Genomic DNA, 18,549 nt, shown 5'->3' with positions numbered 1-18,549 from the left:
CCAGTCTATTATAGCTAGGGTCACTTGAAGCAGCACTTCAACTGAGAAGCAAATGCCTGCAAAATAAGTCATAGCTGAAGCCACAATTTCTCCTCCCACAGACAAAATTAGAGCAAGTGTGGAATTAAGTGCTGGCCTTTCTGCAATCAGAAGAAAAGAGCTGGATAGAAGCTGCATTCTGCATTTCTTCCCACTGAAACTGGGCAATGGCACATAACATCACAATGAAGACAATACTAATGAGCCCACAGGAATTAAAAACATGGGTGTGTTATTAAACAAAACATTGAGATAAGTTGAGAATTCCTACATATGGGAAAGGGAACTGCATGGTGATTATGAAAAAAACTACACCGTGATCATTAGAAAAACACATATTTGGAGTGCTTAGGAGGCATCCAGTAGCTCCCTGTGTGACTCTCAAAGCTAGTAGAATCCCACCACTTTCCACTGCAGCCCAGCTGATGGTGCCCTTAATTGTCTAAGAAGGGATTCCCAAACTTAGCATCCCAAATGTAATTAAGACTGCAGAAGCAAACTGGCTACTAGCTGTGCTGCCTCGAACAGGGGTCAGGGAACCTTTTACCCCCCCCCAAAAAATTTATATACGCTGACATTACCCCCCCCCCTTGATTCAAAAGGAAGGAAATCATACATTATTTGCATTAAAATATTAAAAATATTATTGAATCTACACAGGCTGTGTACCGAACTAGCAGGATGCACCAAATTTGATAAAGATGTGCACTATTTTTGCTGGAACACATTGCACTCCAGCCATGGTGTGGTATAGGGAGTAATAAGGTGTCCAATGTGCCTAGCAAGTTGCATTAAATTTTTGCTAGCTTGCAGAGGATTTAATCATCATCAGTGGCTGCCAGAGTGGTGCTAGCAATGACATGCTTGCTAGAGACAGCCGATGCAGAATTGAGGGGGGGGGGGGCTTTCCCTACCACTTTAATCATTTTATGTGTGGTGTGCACCTTCCTTCCCTCCTTCCCTTGTTAACTGGATCCTTTCCCTCCTCCTGCTTGCTTGCAGTCATTTCCAGTGGAAGCAGTCATTCACAACCCCCCTCCCCCCCAAATTGATTGATTGCCCGGGGCTATTCCACAGCTGTAACCAGTCAAGCAGGCTTATCTCTGATCTCTAAAAGAACAGAGGATTTACAAGTGCCCTGCTGCAACCAAGGAAGTAACAGGGAGAAGTGGCTTACAATTTGAGGTTTGGCTGCAGAGGGTGGGTGTGGGTGGGATGGGGTAGCACTCTGCTCATTACCCCCAAGATTTTCACTTTTACCCCATTTGGGGTAATTTACCCGTTTCCCGACCACTGACCTAGGGCTTCTGTAGCTAAGAACATTTCATTTGGGAATCAATGAGCAAGGTTTGGGTGCAGATACAGAATGTCTTGGTTTCCAAATGTTCTGTTTTCCAGCTGGTGAACAGAGGAGATTGCTGGGAATGGGAGCAACCTGAGATGTGTATTTGTGCAGTTCACACTGGATGGGGCCTTTGAGTCTTCCTTCCCACAATAGGTCCCCAAAAATAAACTGACATGGAAAAATATGGGACTTACCTGTTGCCTGCCTACCTATAATCTGGAAAGAGAAATAAGGCTGGAATGCTTTAAAGCATGCTACAAATAATATATACTATATAGATTAATTAAAATGGTTTTCAAAGGACCACCACATTTTTTAAAAAAAGGAACATTTTGTCTTTATTATCAGACAATCTATTAACACACTGCATGAATACATTAATATTCACATATTGCATGGATATATTTATTTCAAAAATAAACATGGGTCAAACAGAAATCTCCAATTTCAACACAATATCTGTACACAAAGGTCACCATCACAAGGAAATTTTTTTGTACATGGTAAAACAGATATTTCCTAGAAATTATGTTCTTTACTTCCCTTCCTCTATTTCTTACAAAAAAGGCTACAAGAGTCTCCTTTGTGATCTTCTCTTAAAGCTCCACTGATTATAGAAAATAATTCTGCATACAGAGTATTTCACATTTTACAAATATTGTAGGAAACATGTTAGTCAGAGGGAGTAACAACGTTGAGGGGAGGGTAGAACATTAAGGCCACAATCTTACACACACACTTCCTTGGCACTGCATCCACTGAACACAGTGGATGCTACTTCTGCATTGTAAGGCATTCAAAATAGTGCATATAAATGAAGGACTTCTGATCCAACAAGCTTTGCGATGATGCCACAGGCACCACCGAAGAGGTCCCTTTAATACAAGTGACAACATAGTTCCTAATGAATTGGATTTAGAAGCCTTGACACTGGGAGGCCTATAATCCTGCTCACCCCTGCAGTTCAATTAAAAAAAAATGTGTACTTTGACTTTCGACCAAAAGTGCTGTCATAGACATTTACTGAGCTGACATCCTCTGCCACTGTGGGCAACGACAGTATATAATATGGGATTATAATAATCAGGGGACCCCTGCATTCAGCAAAGAAATGGAAAGAATTGCTACATTTATATAAAGATGATTTTAAGTTAAATACTGTGATATATAAAACATCTTCAAATAACTGTATCAACAGAAGGGGTTTCTAGCAACTCCTGACATAATTTGGTTTTATCTATCATGTTCCATTCATCAAAAACCTTCAAGGGAATTTACTAAAAGAATATAATCTGGTGTGACTTTTATTACACAGTCTAAAATGTACCCCAAAATAAATCATTTAACCGTACCATGTGCAAATTAGAATAGCAGTTTTAAGAAAACCATAACAAGTGCACTTCTCATACCACCCATTGTCAATGGCTACAGTTTGTTGGTAGATTTGACATAACAAGATTTTGGCATAAAATTGTCTTTATAATTTCATGATACTCATAAAAAAATCCCCTTCACGGATTGCTGCCTTGTCGTGGCGAATGGGCTTGAATAATTCAGAGCAGCTATGGGCTTATGGCATGTAGGCATAGCCCATAGACAACCCACAGACAGCTCATAGTGGAAAGTTCTTTGCACAACAGGTCAGGTGAATGCGATTCACCTGGAGCAGGAACTAGCAAGCCACTCCAGTATCTTTGCCAAGAAAACCCCATGGACAGAAACAAAAGGCTAAAAGGTATGGTGCTGGAAGATGGGACCCTCAGGTCAGAAGGCATCCAACATGCGACTGAAGAAGAATGAAGGACAAGTAAAAGTAGCTCCAGAGCTAATGAAGTATTTGGGCCAAAGCGGAAAGGATGCTGAGCTGCACATGAGTGTGGAAGTGAAAGGAAAGTCTGATGCTGCAATGAAAAATACTGCATAGGAACCTGGAAGGTAAGATCTATAAACCTTGGCAAGCTGGATGTGGTCAAACAGGAGATGGCAAGAAAAAACACTGATATCCTGGGCATCAGTGAACTAAAATGGATGGGAATGGGTGCATTCCATTCAGACTATTATCAGATCTACTATTATGGGCAAGAATCCAGTAGAAGAAATGGAGTAGCCCTCATAGTCAACAAAAGAGTGGGAAAAGCTGTACTGGAATACAATGTCAAAAATGATAGAATGATTTCAATACGAATCCAAGGCAGACCTTTCAACATCACAGTAACCCAAGTTTATGCACCAACCACTGATGCTGAAGAGGCTGAAATCGACAAATTCTATGAAGACTTACAACACCTTCTAGAACTGACACCAAAGAAAGATGTTCTTCTCATTATAAGGGATTGGAATGCTAAAGTAGGGAGTCAAGAGATAAAAGGAACAACAGGGAAGTTTGGCCTTGGAGTTCAGAACGAAGCAGGGCAAAGGCTAATAGAGTTTTGTCACGAAAACAAGCTGGTCATCACAAACACTCTTTTCCAACAACACAATAGGCGACTCTACACATGGAAATCACAGGATGGGCAATACCGAAATCAGACTGATTATGTTCTCTGCAGCCAAAGATGGAGAAGCTCTATACAGCCAGGAAAAAGAAGACCTGGAGCTGATTGTGACTCTGATCATCAGCTTCTTATAGCAAAACTCAAGCTTAAACAGAAGAAAGTAGAAGAAACCACCTGGCTCATCAGGTCTAATCTAAACCAAATCTCTTATGAATATCCAATAGAAGTGAATAACAGATTTAAGGAACTCAATTTGGTGGACAGAGTGCTGGAAGAACAATGGATGGAGGCTTGTAACACTGTACAGGAGGCAGCAACAAAAAACATCGCAAAGGAAGTGCAAGAAAGCAAAATGGCTGTCCAACGAGGCCTTACAAATAGCAAATAAGAGGAGGGAAGCAAAATGCAAGGGAGATAGGGAAAGTTACAGAAAATTGAATGCTGACTTCCAAATAATAGCAAAGAGAGAGAAGAGGGCCTTCTTAAATGAACAGTGCAAAGAAATAAAGGAAAATCATAGAAAAGGGAAAAACCAGAGATCTGTTCAAGAAAATTGGAGATAATAAAGGAACATGTTGTGCAAAGATGGACATGATAAAGGACAAAAATGGGAGGGACCTTACAAAAGTAGAAGACATCAAGAAGAGGTGGCAAGAATACACAGAGAAATTATACCAGAAAGATCTGGATGTCCCGGACAACCCAGATAGTGTGGTTGCTAACTTTTAGCCAGACATCCTGGAGAATTTATTTATTTATTTGTTTGTTTGTTTGTTTATTTGTTTGTTTGTTTGATTTATATCCCGCCCATCTGGTCTAAGTAACCACTCTGAGTGGCTTAGAAAGCCTGGCTAACAACAAGGCCAGTGGAGGTGATGGCATTCCAGCTGAACTATTTCAAATCTTAAAAGATGATGCTGTCAAGGTGCTACATTCAATATGCCAGCAAGTTTGGAAAACTCAGGAGTGGCCAGAGGATTGGAAAAGATCAGTCTACATCCCAATCCCAAAGAAGGGCTGTTGCAAAGAATGCTCCAGTTACCGTACAATTGCACTCATTTCACATGCTAGCAAGGTTATGCTCAAAATCATACAAGTTAGGTTTCAGCAGTATGTGGGCCGAGAACTCACAGAAGTACAAGCTAGATGTCGAAGGGGCTGGATAATGGAGAAAGCCAGAGAGTTCCTGAAAAACATCTACTTCTGCTTCATTAACTATTCAAAAGCCTTTGACTGTGTGGACCACAGCAAACTATGGCAGGTTCTTAAAGATATGGGAGTGCCTGACCACCTTATCTACCTCCTGAAAAATCTGTATGTGGGACAGGAAGCAACAGTTAGAACTGGATATGCAACAACTGATAGGTTCAGAATTAGGAAAGGAATATGACAAGGCTGTATATTGTTCCCCTGGTTATTCAACTTGTATGCAGAATACATCATGCAAAAGGCTGGACTGGATGAATCCCAAGCCGGAATTAAGTTTGCTGGAGAAATATCAATAACCTCAGATATGCAGATGATTCCACTCTAATTGCAGAAAGTGAGGAGGAATTAAAGAACCTCTTAATGAGGATGAAAGAGGAAAGTGCAAAAAAGTGGTCTGAAGTTCAACATCAAAAAAGCTGAGGCCACTGGTCCCATCACATCCTGGCAAATAGATGGGGAAGATATGGAGGCAGTGACAGATTTTACTCTCTTGGGCTCCATGATCACTGCAGATGGTGACAGCAGACGGTAAAAGGCACCTGCTTCTTGGGAGGAAAATAATGAGAAACCTAGATAGCATTTTAAATAGCAGAGACCTCACCTTGCCGACAAAAGTCCGCATAGTCAAAGCTATGGTTTTTCTAGTAGTGATGTAGGGAAGTGAGAGGTGGACCATAAAGAAGGCTAACAGCCGGAGAATGGATGCTTTTGAATTGTGGTGCTGGAGGAGACTCTTGAGAGTCCCCTGGACTGCAAGGAGAACAAAGCTATTCATTCTGAAGGCAATCAACCCTGAGTGCTCACTGGAAGGACAGATCCTGAAGCTGAGACTCCAATACTTTGGCCATCTGATGGGAAGAGAAGACTCCCTGGAAAAGACCCTAATGTTGGGAAAGTGTGAAGGCAGGAGAAGGGGACGACAGAGGACGAGATGGTTGGACAGTGTCATCGAAGCGACCAACATGAATTTGACCAAACGCCAGGAGGCAGTGGAAGACAGGAGGGTCTGGTGTGCTCTGGTCCATGGGGTCACAAAGAGTCGGACATGACTTAACAACTAAACAACAACATTAAAAATGAACTCTGCATTTATTTAAAAGGCAATAGTTAGGACATTCAGGCTTCTCAAGTAGCTTTATTACATAAACAGTATGTAATTCAAAATATTTCAGGCACAGATGGAAAAAGATTATTGGAAATGCAGACATTTCTTAGCTCCACTGCCTTTCAGACTTAGGCTACTCAGTGTTTTTTAAAAAATGTATATATGCCTAAATAAGGCATATACATACAGTAATTCCCAGATGTAAAAAATTATATCCAGTAGTTATTATTAAACTATATCTGAAAAACACAAAGTAGTGTTGCATGCAAAACCAGACTGCCAATTCAAAAACTCTTTCCATTTCTGTGTAAAACACTGATTAAAGCATTCTGCATTAACTTTGTTAAATTTTATTTTATCTTGGTAGCAATTATTTCATGACTGTTAATCCCATTTGACAAACCTGCAGGTCCAGAACATATCTGCCTTTTACCAGTGCTAACTAAATACTAAAATCAATTCATCAATCTCCATCTTCAATCATCTCTTAAAAACCATGACAGTACAAGAAGGGTTATTTGCCAGCAGTCCTAAAGGCAAGCGGACCCCAATCACCCAATCATTTCCCACAAAACCTTGCATACTGCTGCTAGAGATCCCATAGGGAGATTATACAGTATATTTGCATTCACAAAAATGAATGTGTGTTTAATAAATAGGTTTATCTTTATAGGAAAAAAGAGGTTTCCATTAATCCTATCTAGAAGTAAATTAAAGGAAGTGTTTAGGTATTCTTCAGTTCATAATATAGTATACAATAGATTTCCATCATAAAGATGTGCTTTTCAGAATCTCTGAATTTTCTTCTTTATCCTCTGATTTCTTTTGGCTTTTATTTGTATTTCTGTATTTAATTCTGCAAAGAAATGAACAGAAGGAAAGGTAAATTGTAAAAATGTTAAAAGAAAATGCTTCAAAATTATGAGGTTTATTTCATCTCCGTATCAAGAGAAATGTTTCAGCATGAATTCAATAGGCAGATTTTTATTTTATTTATATGCTCCCTTTCTCCCAGAATCAGGACCCAAGGCAACTTACAAACAATTAAAAATATAAAATTACAATACACTGAAAAGTATGAACACGAAGTGAGAATTAAATGTGTTATTAAAATATAATTAAAATTACAACACTTTAAAATCACTTGGTTAAAACACTAATACTAGTTTGCCTTAAGAAGAAAAGAAAACCAACGCAACAGACTAAAATTTTAGAATTTGAGGCTCTTAATTGTCGAAGGGCCTGGCTGAACAAAAAGGTCCTTGCCTGCCAGTGAAGGGACTGCAATGAGGGGGCAAATCTAACATCAATTGGCAAGGAGCTCCAGAGCTTTGAACAACTCTTTTTTGGACTCTCTTGAGTCTCCTACCAAAAACAGCCTCTGAAAGTGATGATGAGACTGTAAGAACAGCCCCCGCAGCAGATCTGTACATCCATATGGGCTTTTATGGGAAAAGAATAGGTTGCTTACCTAATATTTACCAAATTTCTAGTACAGTCTTACTGATTTTCTAATGTCTTTACAACACCACCTGTAAATCTTTCCTGCTGTCTCTGTGTAATTTTACTACATAACAAATTAATCAGACATACCCTTTAACTCTTAGCATCTGCTCAATGGTGTCTGGAAGAGGTGCACCATAGCTTTCTGGAAGAAAGAGGGTCAGAATTCCTGTAAGCACGGTCAAACTTCCCATTAAAATGTAGGGAAGAAATCTATCATAGGCACCTGTTAGAAAGCACACAGCACATAATGACAAAATGTATTATTATATACAGTACACCAATCATTTACAAACTGGGTTCTGAGGACCCCTGCTGTTCCAGGGAAAGCTAATTGCAATCTTTTGAGCAGAATGCTCATTAAACAACTTAATGATCCTCCCCTAGACTAGAACAGACGGGATTAGAAATGGGCACGAATCAGAAAAATGGTGATCCATACTGATTCCTTAAGGTCGATGAATTTTTCTGATTAATCAATTTGGTTTTTTACTTTAGAACCCTATAAAATGCCCCCCGCAACACCCAGAGACACCTAGACCTGCTAAAGGACACTTTCCTGGGGTGACCCACTTTGTGGGTTTATAACATGAATGTCTGAAATCCAATCTTCACCAAATCTGGGATTGTAGAGGAGCATCACGGGAAGCTTCTCTGAATTTGGTGTCTCTAGGTGCCTGGGGGAACTTTCTTGGGGGAGCGGGTTTGTGAGTGTAACTTAGACATCTGAAACCCAATCTTCACCGAATTTGGAGGCATTGTAGAGAGTAGAGAGAAGCTTCCCTGCAAATTTGGTGTCTCTAGGTGCCTTGGGGGCTGTTTCATAGCCAAACAAATTGGCAAGTCAAAAATTGCTAGAAATTTGTTGATTCATTGGGACACTGGCTCATTCATCGACAAACTATTTTTAAAACAAATTTGGTGATTCGTTTTTTAATTTATGTCCATCTCTAAATGGGACTTCTCAAAGTCAACAAGGTACTGAGTATCAGAAAGTGGCTCTGATTAATGGGAGAGCTCACTGAAAAATAGGTAGCAGGGCAATGGCACTTGACCCAGTGGAACAAGAAGGCGGGTAACTTACCAAGATATACAAAATAAGGTGAAAGGATGCTGCCAAGTCTGGAGGCCATTGAGCTGGCACCAACTCCCATGTTCCTCACAACGGTTGGGTAGAGTTCAGCTGTGTACACATACACCATTGAGAAGGAGGCTGTGATCCCAAACTTTCCAGTCATTACCAGGATAATGGACAGAATGCTGAGATCTATAAGAAAGAGCCAAGCTATGTATGTGACAGGCAAGACACTGTCATTTCAATAAAATATTTATCACCCTCCTGCCTCTCCTGCTGTTTTCACTGTAATCTAGTATTTGTGACTTTTCCCTTGTAAATTCGAGGGTACCTTTTATTGTCTACTTTACTTATATCCCACCTTCCTCACAAATGAAGGGATTCCAGGCCTTCAGTGCTATGTCAACAGATGGCCTTTCTAGGAAGTTTTATCAGGCTCGCCATGTTCATCTGTTTCAACAAAAAACCCAAAAGGCTTGTGACACTTCCAAGACTAACCCTTTACAAGCCATAGCCTATTTTATCATATGTTTACCTTCACTGTGAACTTTTCTCTTTTAGGGTTTTATCTGTTAAAACAGAACAGGTTTTCATGTCCCTGTGTGCTTCCAGTGCCATTAAGTTCCACTAGCTCACTGATTATGGTCCTTTCAACCAGAGTTCAAGCTGGCCATCCCTGTTTATTACCACTAAGAAAGGAAGGTGGGGGGGGGGGAGAAGGAAGGTATTAAGCAACTTATTCTTACATGTAGGCACCAACTGAATGAAGAGAAGGACACCGCCTCCTAAAAACAAGACTCCAGCCATGGAATATCGCCGGGGCAGATACTGGAGGAGTAGCCAAGAGATGGTATAAGCTGGGACTTCGATTACCGCCGAAAGGAAGCAATTGAGATAGATGTCCCCATGCAAGTTAGGAGTGTCCAGAGAGAGGCCAAAGTAGCCTATGGAAATGACCATCCTGAAAGATACAGCTCTATTATAACAAATTGGTCAGGGCCTTGAAACAGTATTGTGTTGCACTAGAATTGCTCACTAGAACCCCACCCCCACCTCATATCCAGGGTAGAAAATTTGAAGCCCCCCCCCCTGCAGATGTGTGAAACTGCAAATCGTAGTTAACTCATTAAAGAAAGCACATTGTGGGCTGGATCACAGCAGTGGGGGTTGCAGGCAGGGAGAGGCAGGAGTGAGGATGAGAAGAGGAGGTAAGTGCACATGTGTGCGCACTGTGGGCTTGGCTGTAGCAGTGGCGACCACAGACAGCTAGATCTGCAGATACTGGCTCCGCGGATATGGGGAGTCTACCGTACATTATCTATAGGGCAAAACATACAGCAGCAGGTGCTCCTGAAATTTAATGGACCCTGCTTTTGCTTTCTGCACTGTTGTCTAGTCTGAAGAGTACTCAGAGAGGAAACTCAGCCTTGCTCAGACACTTTATTAGGGCAGCATTCCGTTAATGTAGAAAGTTCATTCATGCAGAGAATACTTCCCCCCCTTGTCCACCATACACCTAAAGTAATGGGCAAAGTGGACACAACACATGATTGGACCTGTGGCATCCTGATCATGGAGTCCTTTCCTCCTTTACTGAAAAAGAAGACTTGCATGGACTGGAACACTATGCGTTTGGGTCTTCTGTACAAACCATTCATCTGAAGAAATACTTTAGGACAGTGTGTGCTAGCTTGATAGCTCAGTGACTTAGGTATCTAGCTGCCGAGCCAGAGGTTGGGAGTTCAATTCTCCTCTGTGCCTCCTGGGAGAAGAACCAGCCTGCGTAGTCATGAGCAAGCTGCACAGTCCCAGGCCACACACACACAAACCGGAAGAAGGGGATGGTAAACCCCTTCTGTGTATTCTCTACCTAGAAAATCCTGGAAAGTATCGCCATCAGTCAAGATTGACTTTATGGCACACAATTATTGTTGTTTGCAGTTGTTGCTGCTGCTGCTGCTGTTGTGGGTACAGATTGATAGCACTTCCCCTATGTAAAGTGCTATGTAAAGATTACCTTTGTAGGAAGATATTAGAACTATGATGGTTCCTAGAGTGCAGACATATGATCAACAACCTCATACATTACTGAACTATACCACTGCAGAGGGGGGAATGAACAGTACTCAGTACATTCCTATTTAACATGATGAGAATGTGATTCCTTGAGAGTATCTAATATTCTTTGTGTGTGAAGGGATCCTGTAGCTAAACAATTTAATCAACCCCTGTAAGCAATCTGTCAATAGATAAATCATGAAGGGTGCTGATCATGTAACTTCGAATTCTAAGATACAGCAAGATTACTGTGTTATACCAAACACATCCACACATAGAAGCCCTTCTCTCATGATTTAACTAGAGTTCAAGAAAGTTGGCAACGCTAGCTGGAACAATGAATCCTTTGTGATATAAACTAGATCAAGGACATCTGGATATGCTATTCTGCAAAGTGTGATGTACACTTATCTCTAGATAAATTGTGTGAAATTGGAGGTTCAGATCTTTAAATATAATTCTCAGGCCTTGGACATGTGTGTAAATTCTAGGAGTTACTTTTTAAAAAACCATTTGCTTACCATAAAATTACAGACATGATGGTGATACATCGGATGTTCTGGGTCCTCACTAGATCCAAAATGCTGTATATCTGCTGGTCATGAGAACTCAAATTTTGTAGCTACAGACAAAGCAATCACACAACAGGAGAAAAATCAGTACTATCATATGTTGCTACAATGAATTTTCCTAACGCAATATAGTTGTATTAAAAATATGCATGGGACTTTCATATCTTTTTGACTACTAACTAGACGATGTCTAGATGAGCGGCATATAAATGGAATAAATGCAATAAACAAACAAACAAACAAACAAACAAATACTGGTCCCAGAATTTACTAAGAATTCTCCCAGTCAAAATTCTGGGAACTGTTGCCAAAAGTCTTAGATGCTTACAGGGATTTCCAATCAGTTTTGTTTGGTACTTCCTCAGAGCCATGATGTTGCTCTGAGAATGAGGGACGCTGGAAGGAGGGGCTAATCTTCAGAGGATCTGCAAGGCTCTATGGGACTGAAAGTGTCTTGAGTAGTATCCTGCATGTATTCAAACAGGCCATAGTGCCTTACAATTAGTTCTTCTAGATCTTAGTCCATCCCAGCAAAACTTCCCTTGTCTTCACAGCAACCTCGTGGCTCTAAGACAGGTACCAAATGTAGCTGATGGAAAACTCTTGTAAATACTTTAGATTTTTTGGCAACGGTTTCCAGAATTCTAGGTGTGGGAACTCCTGGTGAATTCTGGGACCTGTTGTCCAAAAGATATGAAAGCCTCATACCATTAAGAAATATTTAGGATCAACAGCAGTCAGTGTAGGAAAAAATGATTTTTTAATTTAAATGATAGTTCTTAGAAATTTGCCACTATTCTAATTAAATTAGAAATATCAGATGAAAAATATGTTTTCTGGATTTCTGGGGAAAGAGATTATATGAAATGTGAATGGCTGTACCAGACAGGTCACCTAATATTTTCCTCAAGTCATCAATAATGACTTGATGTTTGGGAAGTGTCCTCGTGTTCTGTTCAAACCGTGTGTTTCTCAGTTCAAATGTGGTAACAAAATGTTCCATGGACAGTAATAAAAAATGAAAAATGCATTCTTGGTGCTGTATGAGCTTATGAATGTGGACAGCTCCATGGTGTCAGTAAGCCTTTTTTTTAAAAAAATCTATGTTTGTACACACCGGCACAAAGGAGGAAACATTCAACCTGCAATATGTTTACATCTGGAAGATACCAAAACTGTCCAGTTCAAGGTTACTTCTAAGGTGCGCAGCTGTGTGAGCACGCGCAAATCTACCACCTCCGAGCAGGGCTCCACCTCCTCCACTCACCACAGCAATTGTTTCCCTTCCCTTTGTGATAGAATCCTGCGTGGGTGTGGGTGGAGTTAGGTGCAGGGGGAGGAGAGTCACACAACAAAGGGTCAGAGTCCTGCCCAGTAGTGCTGAAAATTAGAGGAAGTATTCATTCAGTTTGAAGGTAAAGTGTGGAGAACTTCCTCTTAATTTCAACTTTGCAGGGAGTCTGAATTTGGACTGTAAATATGACATGCATACAATAGAACTGTGTTACTCAATAATATAATGGGCAATATCCATTAAGTTTCTGAGACACTTGGATAACCTCATTTCAGTCCGTATATGAAATCACAATAGTTTCATAGTAGGAAAGAATGGTATTTTCCAAGAAGTAGAATTATTAGATCTTTAAGATGGAAAATACAGTATCTCAGTAACTGGGGGATGTCTCTAACATAATCAGGCAGCAAGATCTCGAAGCCCGTTGTGATATATATAAAAAGGACCCTAACATTGTACACCAACCAAATCTGAGGAATAATATAAGTGTTGCATTTTAAGGCATCTGAGTGCATAGTCAAGCTTTTACCAAAGGCAGTGTGCCTTTCATATGGCTGTAACATTATTAGGGATGGAAGGAACTGGATAGTCAACCATTCTGTGTAACTGGAGTTGGTGGGCTTTATTACAAAGTATTTTAATTGCTGTGACCATATCCAAATACAGGAGTGTGGAAAGAATCTGCCAAGAGAAGCAATCCATATGCAGGTTTACCTCAGCAGGGTCAAATATAACTTCTGGAGCAGTAACACCATTCATTTGTGCAGCCTTTCGAATGATGGCTTCTGCCTCCTGAAGCTTTCCTTGAGAGAGCAGCCACCGAGGGGATTCTGGAATGAACCTGCAGGGTTACAATGCAGAGTAACAGTCAAGGTGTTGTCCCATAAACCACCACCAAATCATAAAGCAAAGTCTCACACTGCCCATCAAGGGAGCTACTGATCAAAGGTCTCCAGGAGTTAGATTACAATTCTGATTTGTTCTGTGCAAAGTCTAAAAGCCAACATTTAATGAATTAAAGCCACAGTGTCATGAGAAAACATCAACAAAGGCTGTTATAGTATAGTACAGGTGGGGGAACTACGCCATGCCTCTTCAGGGGATGAACTAGAGGCAAATCCCAGTATCACTTGGTGATGGATATCAATGGTACAATGTACATCAGGTTTCAGTGTTCCAGCTCGCATCAGGCTTTAGTTATTTCAAACTCCCGAGTGCAGTAACCACAAAAGTATAGGGATCTGCACTCTAGCCTCAGTCAGATGGTAAGGAATAGGAATCAAAGAAAAAATGTTGTCTTTGGGATTTGGGGGAATATTTATGAATGCCTTCTGAAGAAGATGGATGCAGAATTAAAGGAGGAAGGAAGGAAAGGGGGAAAAAACAAGGAAAAACAAGGAGGTCACAGTTATATTAGCTATTACTGGTCCATTCACGTACAGTAGTTGGTAATCTGGAAAAAGTCTACACACAGTGAGGTAGAGGCCTACATGCATACCTCCACAAGCAGCACATTCCAACAGCATGTGCTAGAGCTGACTGACACATGTAAGCCCCCTTCCACCAGCTCCTATGTCGCTAGATAATGAACATAAACATATATTTACTAAATACAGTCTTCATGACAGCCAATGCATGCCTGAATTAATTACTGATTATGCTGAGATGGTGCAGTGATCAGAAATCATGCACCCTAAACAAGATGGATGCACATTAAAAAAATATATTCCAGGACTAAAATAAATATAAACTGATCAAGTCACAGAATTTAGAAACCGGGGGGGGGGGGGAACGGGACTGAAAGCATCTTAAGCATGCTCCACTATTTTTACAAGGGCACGGTAGCACCACCTTGTGGAATAGCATTTTGTTTGTTTAGGGAAATTCAGTGAGTCTTCGGTATTTAACTGAAGTGCAGGATTGTAGCCGATATCCACAGGGGAACAAAATAACTGACTTGTGATTATATAGACACTTTTCTTCTAAATTTTTTTTAAACTGCATTTTGCAAAGGAGGAGGAAGGGAAGCCAGGCTGCTGTCTCTGGAGACGGCGACAGAGGAAGAGAAGGAGGCAGCAGGGACCAGGACAGGAGGTGACAGGGCAACAGGAAGGGGGGGGGGGGCCGAGAGAATCTCTTTTGCCGAAGCAAAACAAGGTGCTAAGCAGAAAAAAAATTCAGTGCTTTATTTTGTTTCAGCAAAACAGGTTGCACACCTGCACCACAAACCAAACAGCAAATCAACCCAGTTCATTTTTCGTTTTTTTCCATTTCATAGTTTGGTCTGAATCCATCTCTAGTCCTTAACCCAGAAAACCTGCCTGTGCCTCTGGGGGGCATGGGAGGCAAACCGGTCATGTTTTGATAGGTCCCGGTGCCCTTGCTTCTTCTACCTTCAATGTTTAAAACAATCTTTTTTTTTCCACTAGAGGGTATAAGAGAGCTTTATGGGGAAGATCACCAATTACTGTCAGAAAATGTTCAGACGACAGAGGTTGTATAAGCAGAGGTACCCTTCCAAGATCCAGGGATGAGCGTGTATGGTCCTCTTCCTCTGGAAGGCACCCATTCCTGGTGTAAAATATTCTTCTTTATCAGTGATTAACTGATAAAGAAAAAAAAATCAGAGCTAATAATTGTGAGCAGGAGTTACAATCCTCATTAAGCCATTTGCAGTTCCTTTGCCAAGGGCATTAGCGGGTAATACTTTTGGTACGGCTGTCAAAATGTAAACACCTTTACTATAAGGTACACTCACCACCACAGTGGAATGTATAGCAACCCAGGCAAAGAAAGGGTCAGTAGCAGTTTCCGCCAGTCTCTTATGAAGTAAGCAGACAGGGGCAGCAACATGTAGCCAAACGCATAAAATAGGCAAACGCCTAACGTGCAGTATATAATGCGGACTGATTTGCCAAGAATTTCTGTGCCTGTTCAAAACAAATAAATGTTAATTAGCACTTTAACTTTTAGAAACATAGTTGTTTCACCAACTATATGACTCTTCCAGATTTACACACACACACACACACACACACACACACACACACACACACACACACACACACACACACACACACACACACACACACACACACACACACACACACACACACACACACCCACCCCACTTCCCATATTATTAGCAATAGGGGAAGGATTTCTATGACATGTCATAGTTTTTCTGGAACCTATGGTTGAGCTTATGGGTGAATTTGAACATGTTTATGAGTAATCTGGTGAGAAACATCAGATTACTCATAAACATGTTTGAACTTGCTTATGGGTTCAAGTGTAGGTTATAGAAAAAATGTAAAATGTAACCAAAATCCTCCCTCTACATATGAATATAAGAGTTATTCATTTCTATACCTGATCCTACATTAACGGGAAGATTGAAGGTTTTTATACTTGAGTGAAATTATTAGGACAAGGACTTTACAGTCTTTGACAGCAATGGTGATTTCTTAGTGCTAAATAATCTCTTGGTCCCTATAATAATAAATAATACTTTGAGGTAGGAGGATGGGGCATATGTGAACATAATTCATAACGGCAGCCAAGTCTTCACATGGGATACTGGAAAACTCGGTTATGACCATCCAATAAAGTGATTAACTGATAAAGAAAAAAATTAGAGCTAATAATTGTGGATAATTTGCACAGTTCAAAGCAAATCAGATATGATTAGAAAATGAGTGACATGTTTCGGGGGGGGGATATTAATATATGTGTTCTTGAAGGCTTTCATGGCTGGAAGCCGATGATTGTTGCGGGCTTTTCAGGCTGTTCGGACGTGCTCTGGCGGTTTTTCTTTCTAACATTTTGCCAGTCTCTGTGGCCAGCATCTTCAGAGGACAGGAGATAGAATTCTGTCTGTGTTCTTGTGTAGTGTGTGGGACTGTTGAGTATTTGTAGCTGTGGGATCAGGGTTTTGTTCTTTTCAGGAGATTGGGAGTTTCCTGTGATCAGGGTGCTCTTTGTTATGGGTGTTTTGTTGTGATAAGGGGGGAGAGGATCTGTCATTGTGATTGATGGGTGTTGTTAGCTAGTCTTTTGTGTGCAGTGATCACCAGTCCTTGTGGCTGGGTAGAGTTCGTTGACCTTTTTGCAGGCTGCATTTTTGTGTTTGTGGATTTCAATGGCTTCCCTGTATAGTCTAACATAATGATTGGTGGTGCTGTCCAGTACTTCTATGTCTTGAACTAGGATTTCATGTCCAGCTTGTTTCAGGGTGTGTTCAGCTACAGCCAATTTTTCAGTTGTTTGAGTCTCAGTGTCTCTCATGCTCCTCGATTCTGGTCTGGATGCTACATTATGTCGTCCCAATATATACCTGGCCACAACTGCAAGGTATCCGGTATACTGCTGCAGTGGTGAGGGGATCCTTTTTGTCCTTTGCTGACCATAACATTTGTTGTATTTTTGTGGTGGGCCTGAATAGTGTTTGTAGGTTGTGTTTTTTCAAAAGTTTCCCCATGCAGTCCGTGACCCCTTTGAAACACCCATTAAAAAAAACACACCCTGATCACAGGAAACACCCAATCTCCTGAAAACCGTGATCCTACAGCTACAAATACTCAACAATTCTACACACTACACCAGAACACAGACAGAATTCTATCTCCTGTCCTCTGAAGATGCCAGCCATAGAGACTGGAAAAACATTAGGAAGAAAAACCTCCAGAGTATGGCCAAACAACCCAAAAACACGCAACAAAAATAGTAATATTTATTTATTTATTTATTTATTTCCAATTCTATACTGCTCCACTTGTGTTGCCATTATATCTTGGCTGTTTACAATAAAGAATATATATTTTTCTCCCTCAAAAATTATATAAAAAACACAGTTCTAAGATCAGAAAACAAACTTCTGAAGTACTAAGGGAACCTTAAGGATATGTCCATAGGAAGTATGAGATTTTAGGAATTTTAATTCATTTTGGTATATCCTTGTGTTTTCAGGCACTAGTTAACAGACTTCCCTAACCAGTGAAGAGGCTTGAAGATAGCATATTTTTTTCAATACTTGGGAGAAACAGTCCAAGAGACAGACATTATAAGACTGTCCCCTCCTCTACTGATATAGTCTTTTGAGAGAGCTGTCTGCCACAGTGTAAGAGTGCACAATGAGAGCAGACGTACTTAGGAGGTCTGTGGTTGTGGCTTTACTCAGATAAAATGGGCACAATGAGTCCAACTCCAACAGCTGGGTAATTTTGCTTTGAGCCTATGACATACTAAATTATGGGATATGACAACTCATACAAAGTTGGGTACTTCTGCTATAATAAAAATGTCATAAATACTTTCATACATATCGTACATCATGTTTTGTACAGCTGTTAATTGGTTTAAATCACATATAGTTCAACTGAATGTAAACAATCTTTGTGGAAGACGGTAACCCTAGGCCACATATCAATCACATTTACAGGCTCAGTAGATCCTGTTTTCTCCAACCCTTTTTGTGCATAAACTGGACTATTAGGGAGACTGTTGGGAAGTCTGTGCTTATTCCAAAGCCATCCTTGTTTTGAGCCTTGTTTAGTGTACATGGTTCAAGCTCAGAGCTTGAATGCTTTAAACAGAGCAAAGAGAAAGGGCAGAAAAGGGACGAAGAAAGAGTATGCAGAATTCCCAATTCTAATAAAGGCCATGGAAGAATTTAGAGTACTCTTGAGCCGTACACATCCTATGGTGATCCTAGCATGTATGACAAATGCAATTGTTGGCCTTAGCATATAACCATGTTAAAAAGGATATTTCAACTTTCTATATAAAATACAAGTAGAATGCAAACATAACAATGGAACATGCATGGTAAGTATACTTTCACATTACTTTCATT

The 18,549-nt window shown here is 40.5% G+C and overlaps 1 protein-coding gene across 2 annotated transcripts in view; it reads right to left on the bottom strand.

Moving 5' to 3' along the window:
* Nucleotides 1–4,624: 4,624 nt before the first annotated feature.
* The window catches only part of LOC110086692 (organic cation/carnitine transporter 2), a 38,509-nt gene continuing 24,584 nt past the window's right edge, over nucleotides 4,625–18,549 (bottom strand). The window contains exons 4-10 of one of the 2 annotated variants that reach the window (XM_020807806.3): nucleotides 15,454–15,625; nucleotides 13,410–13,536; nucleotides 11,351–11,451; nucleotides 9,518–9,732; nucleotides 8,781–8,963; nucleotides 7,787–7,922; nucleotides 4,625–7,049 (exon numbers count right to left, since the gene is read on the bottom strand). In XM_020807806.3, the coding sequence (XP_020663465.3) occupies nucleotides 6,962–7,049; nucleotides 7,787–7,922; nucleotides 8,781–8,963; nucleotides 9,518–9,732; nucleotides 11,351–11,451; nucleotides 13,410–13,536; nucleotides 15,454–15,625 (1,022 nt within the window). In that variant the 3' untranslated portion in view covers nucleotides 4,625–6,961. The remainder of the gene's footprint in view (nucleotides 7,050–7,786; nucleotides 7,923–8,780; nucleotides 8,964–9,517; nucleotides 9,733–11,350; nucleotides 11,452–13,409; nucleotides 13,537–15,453; nucleotides 15,626–18,549) is intronic. The other variant, XM_072990189.2, reaches the window with a different exon arrangement.

The sequence above is a fragment of the Pogona vitticeps genome, chromosome 2 (assembly GCF_051106095.1).
Source record: "Pogona vitticeps strain Pit_001003342236 chromosome 2, PviZW2.1, whole genome shotgun sequence".
In the NCBI taxonomy this organism is placed as follows: Eukaryota; Metazoa; Chordata; class Lepidosauria; order Squamata; family Agamidae; genus Pogona; species Pogona vitticeps.
Note: the sequence above shows the minus strand (reverse complement) of the source record. Positions and strands in the feature narration are given on the sequence as shown.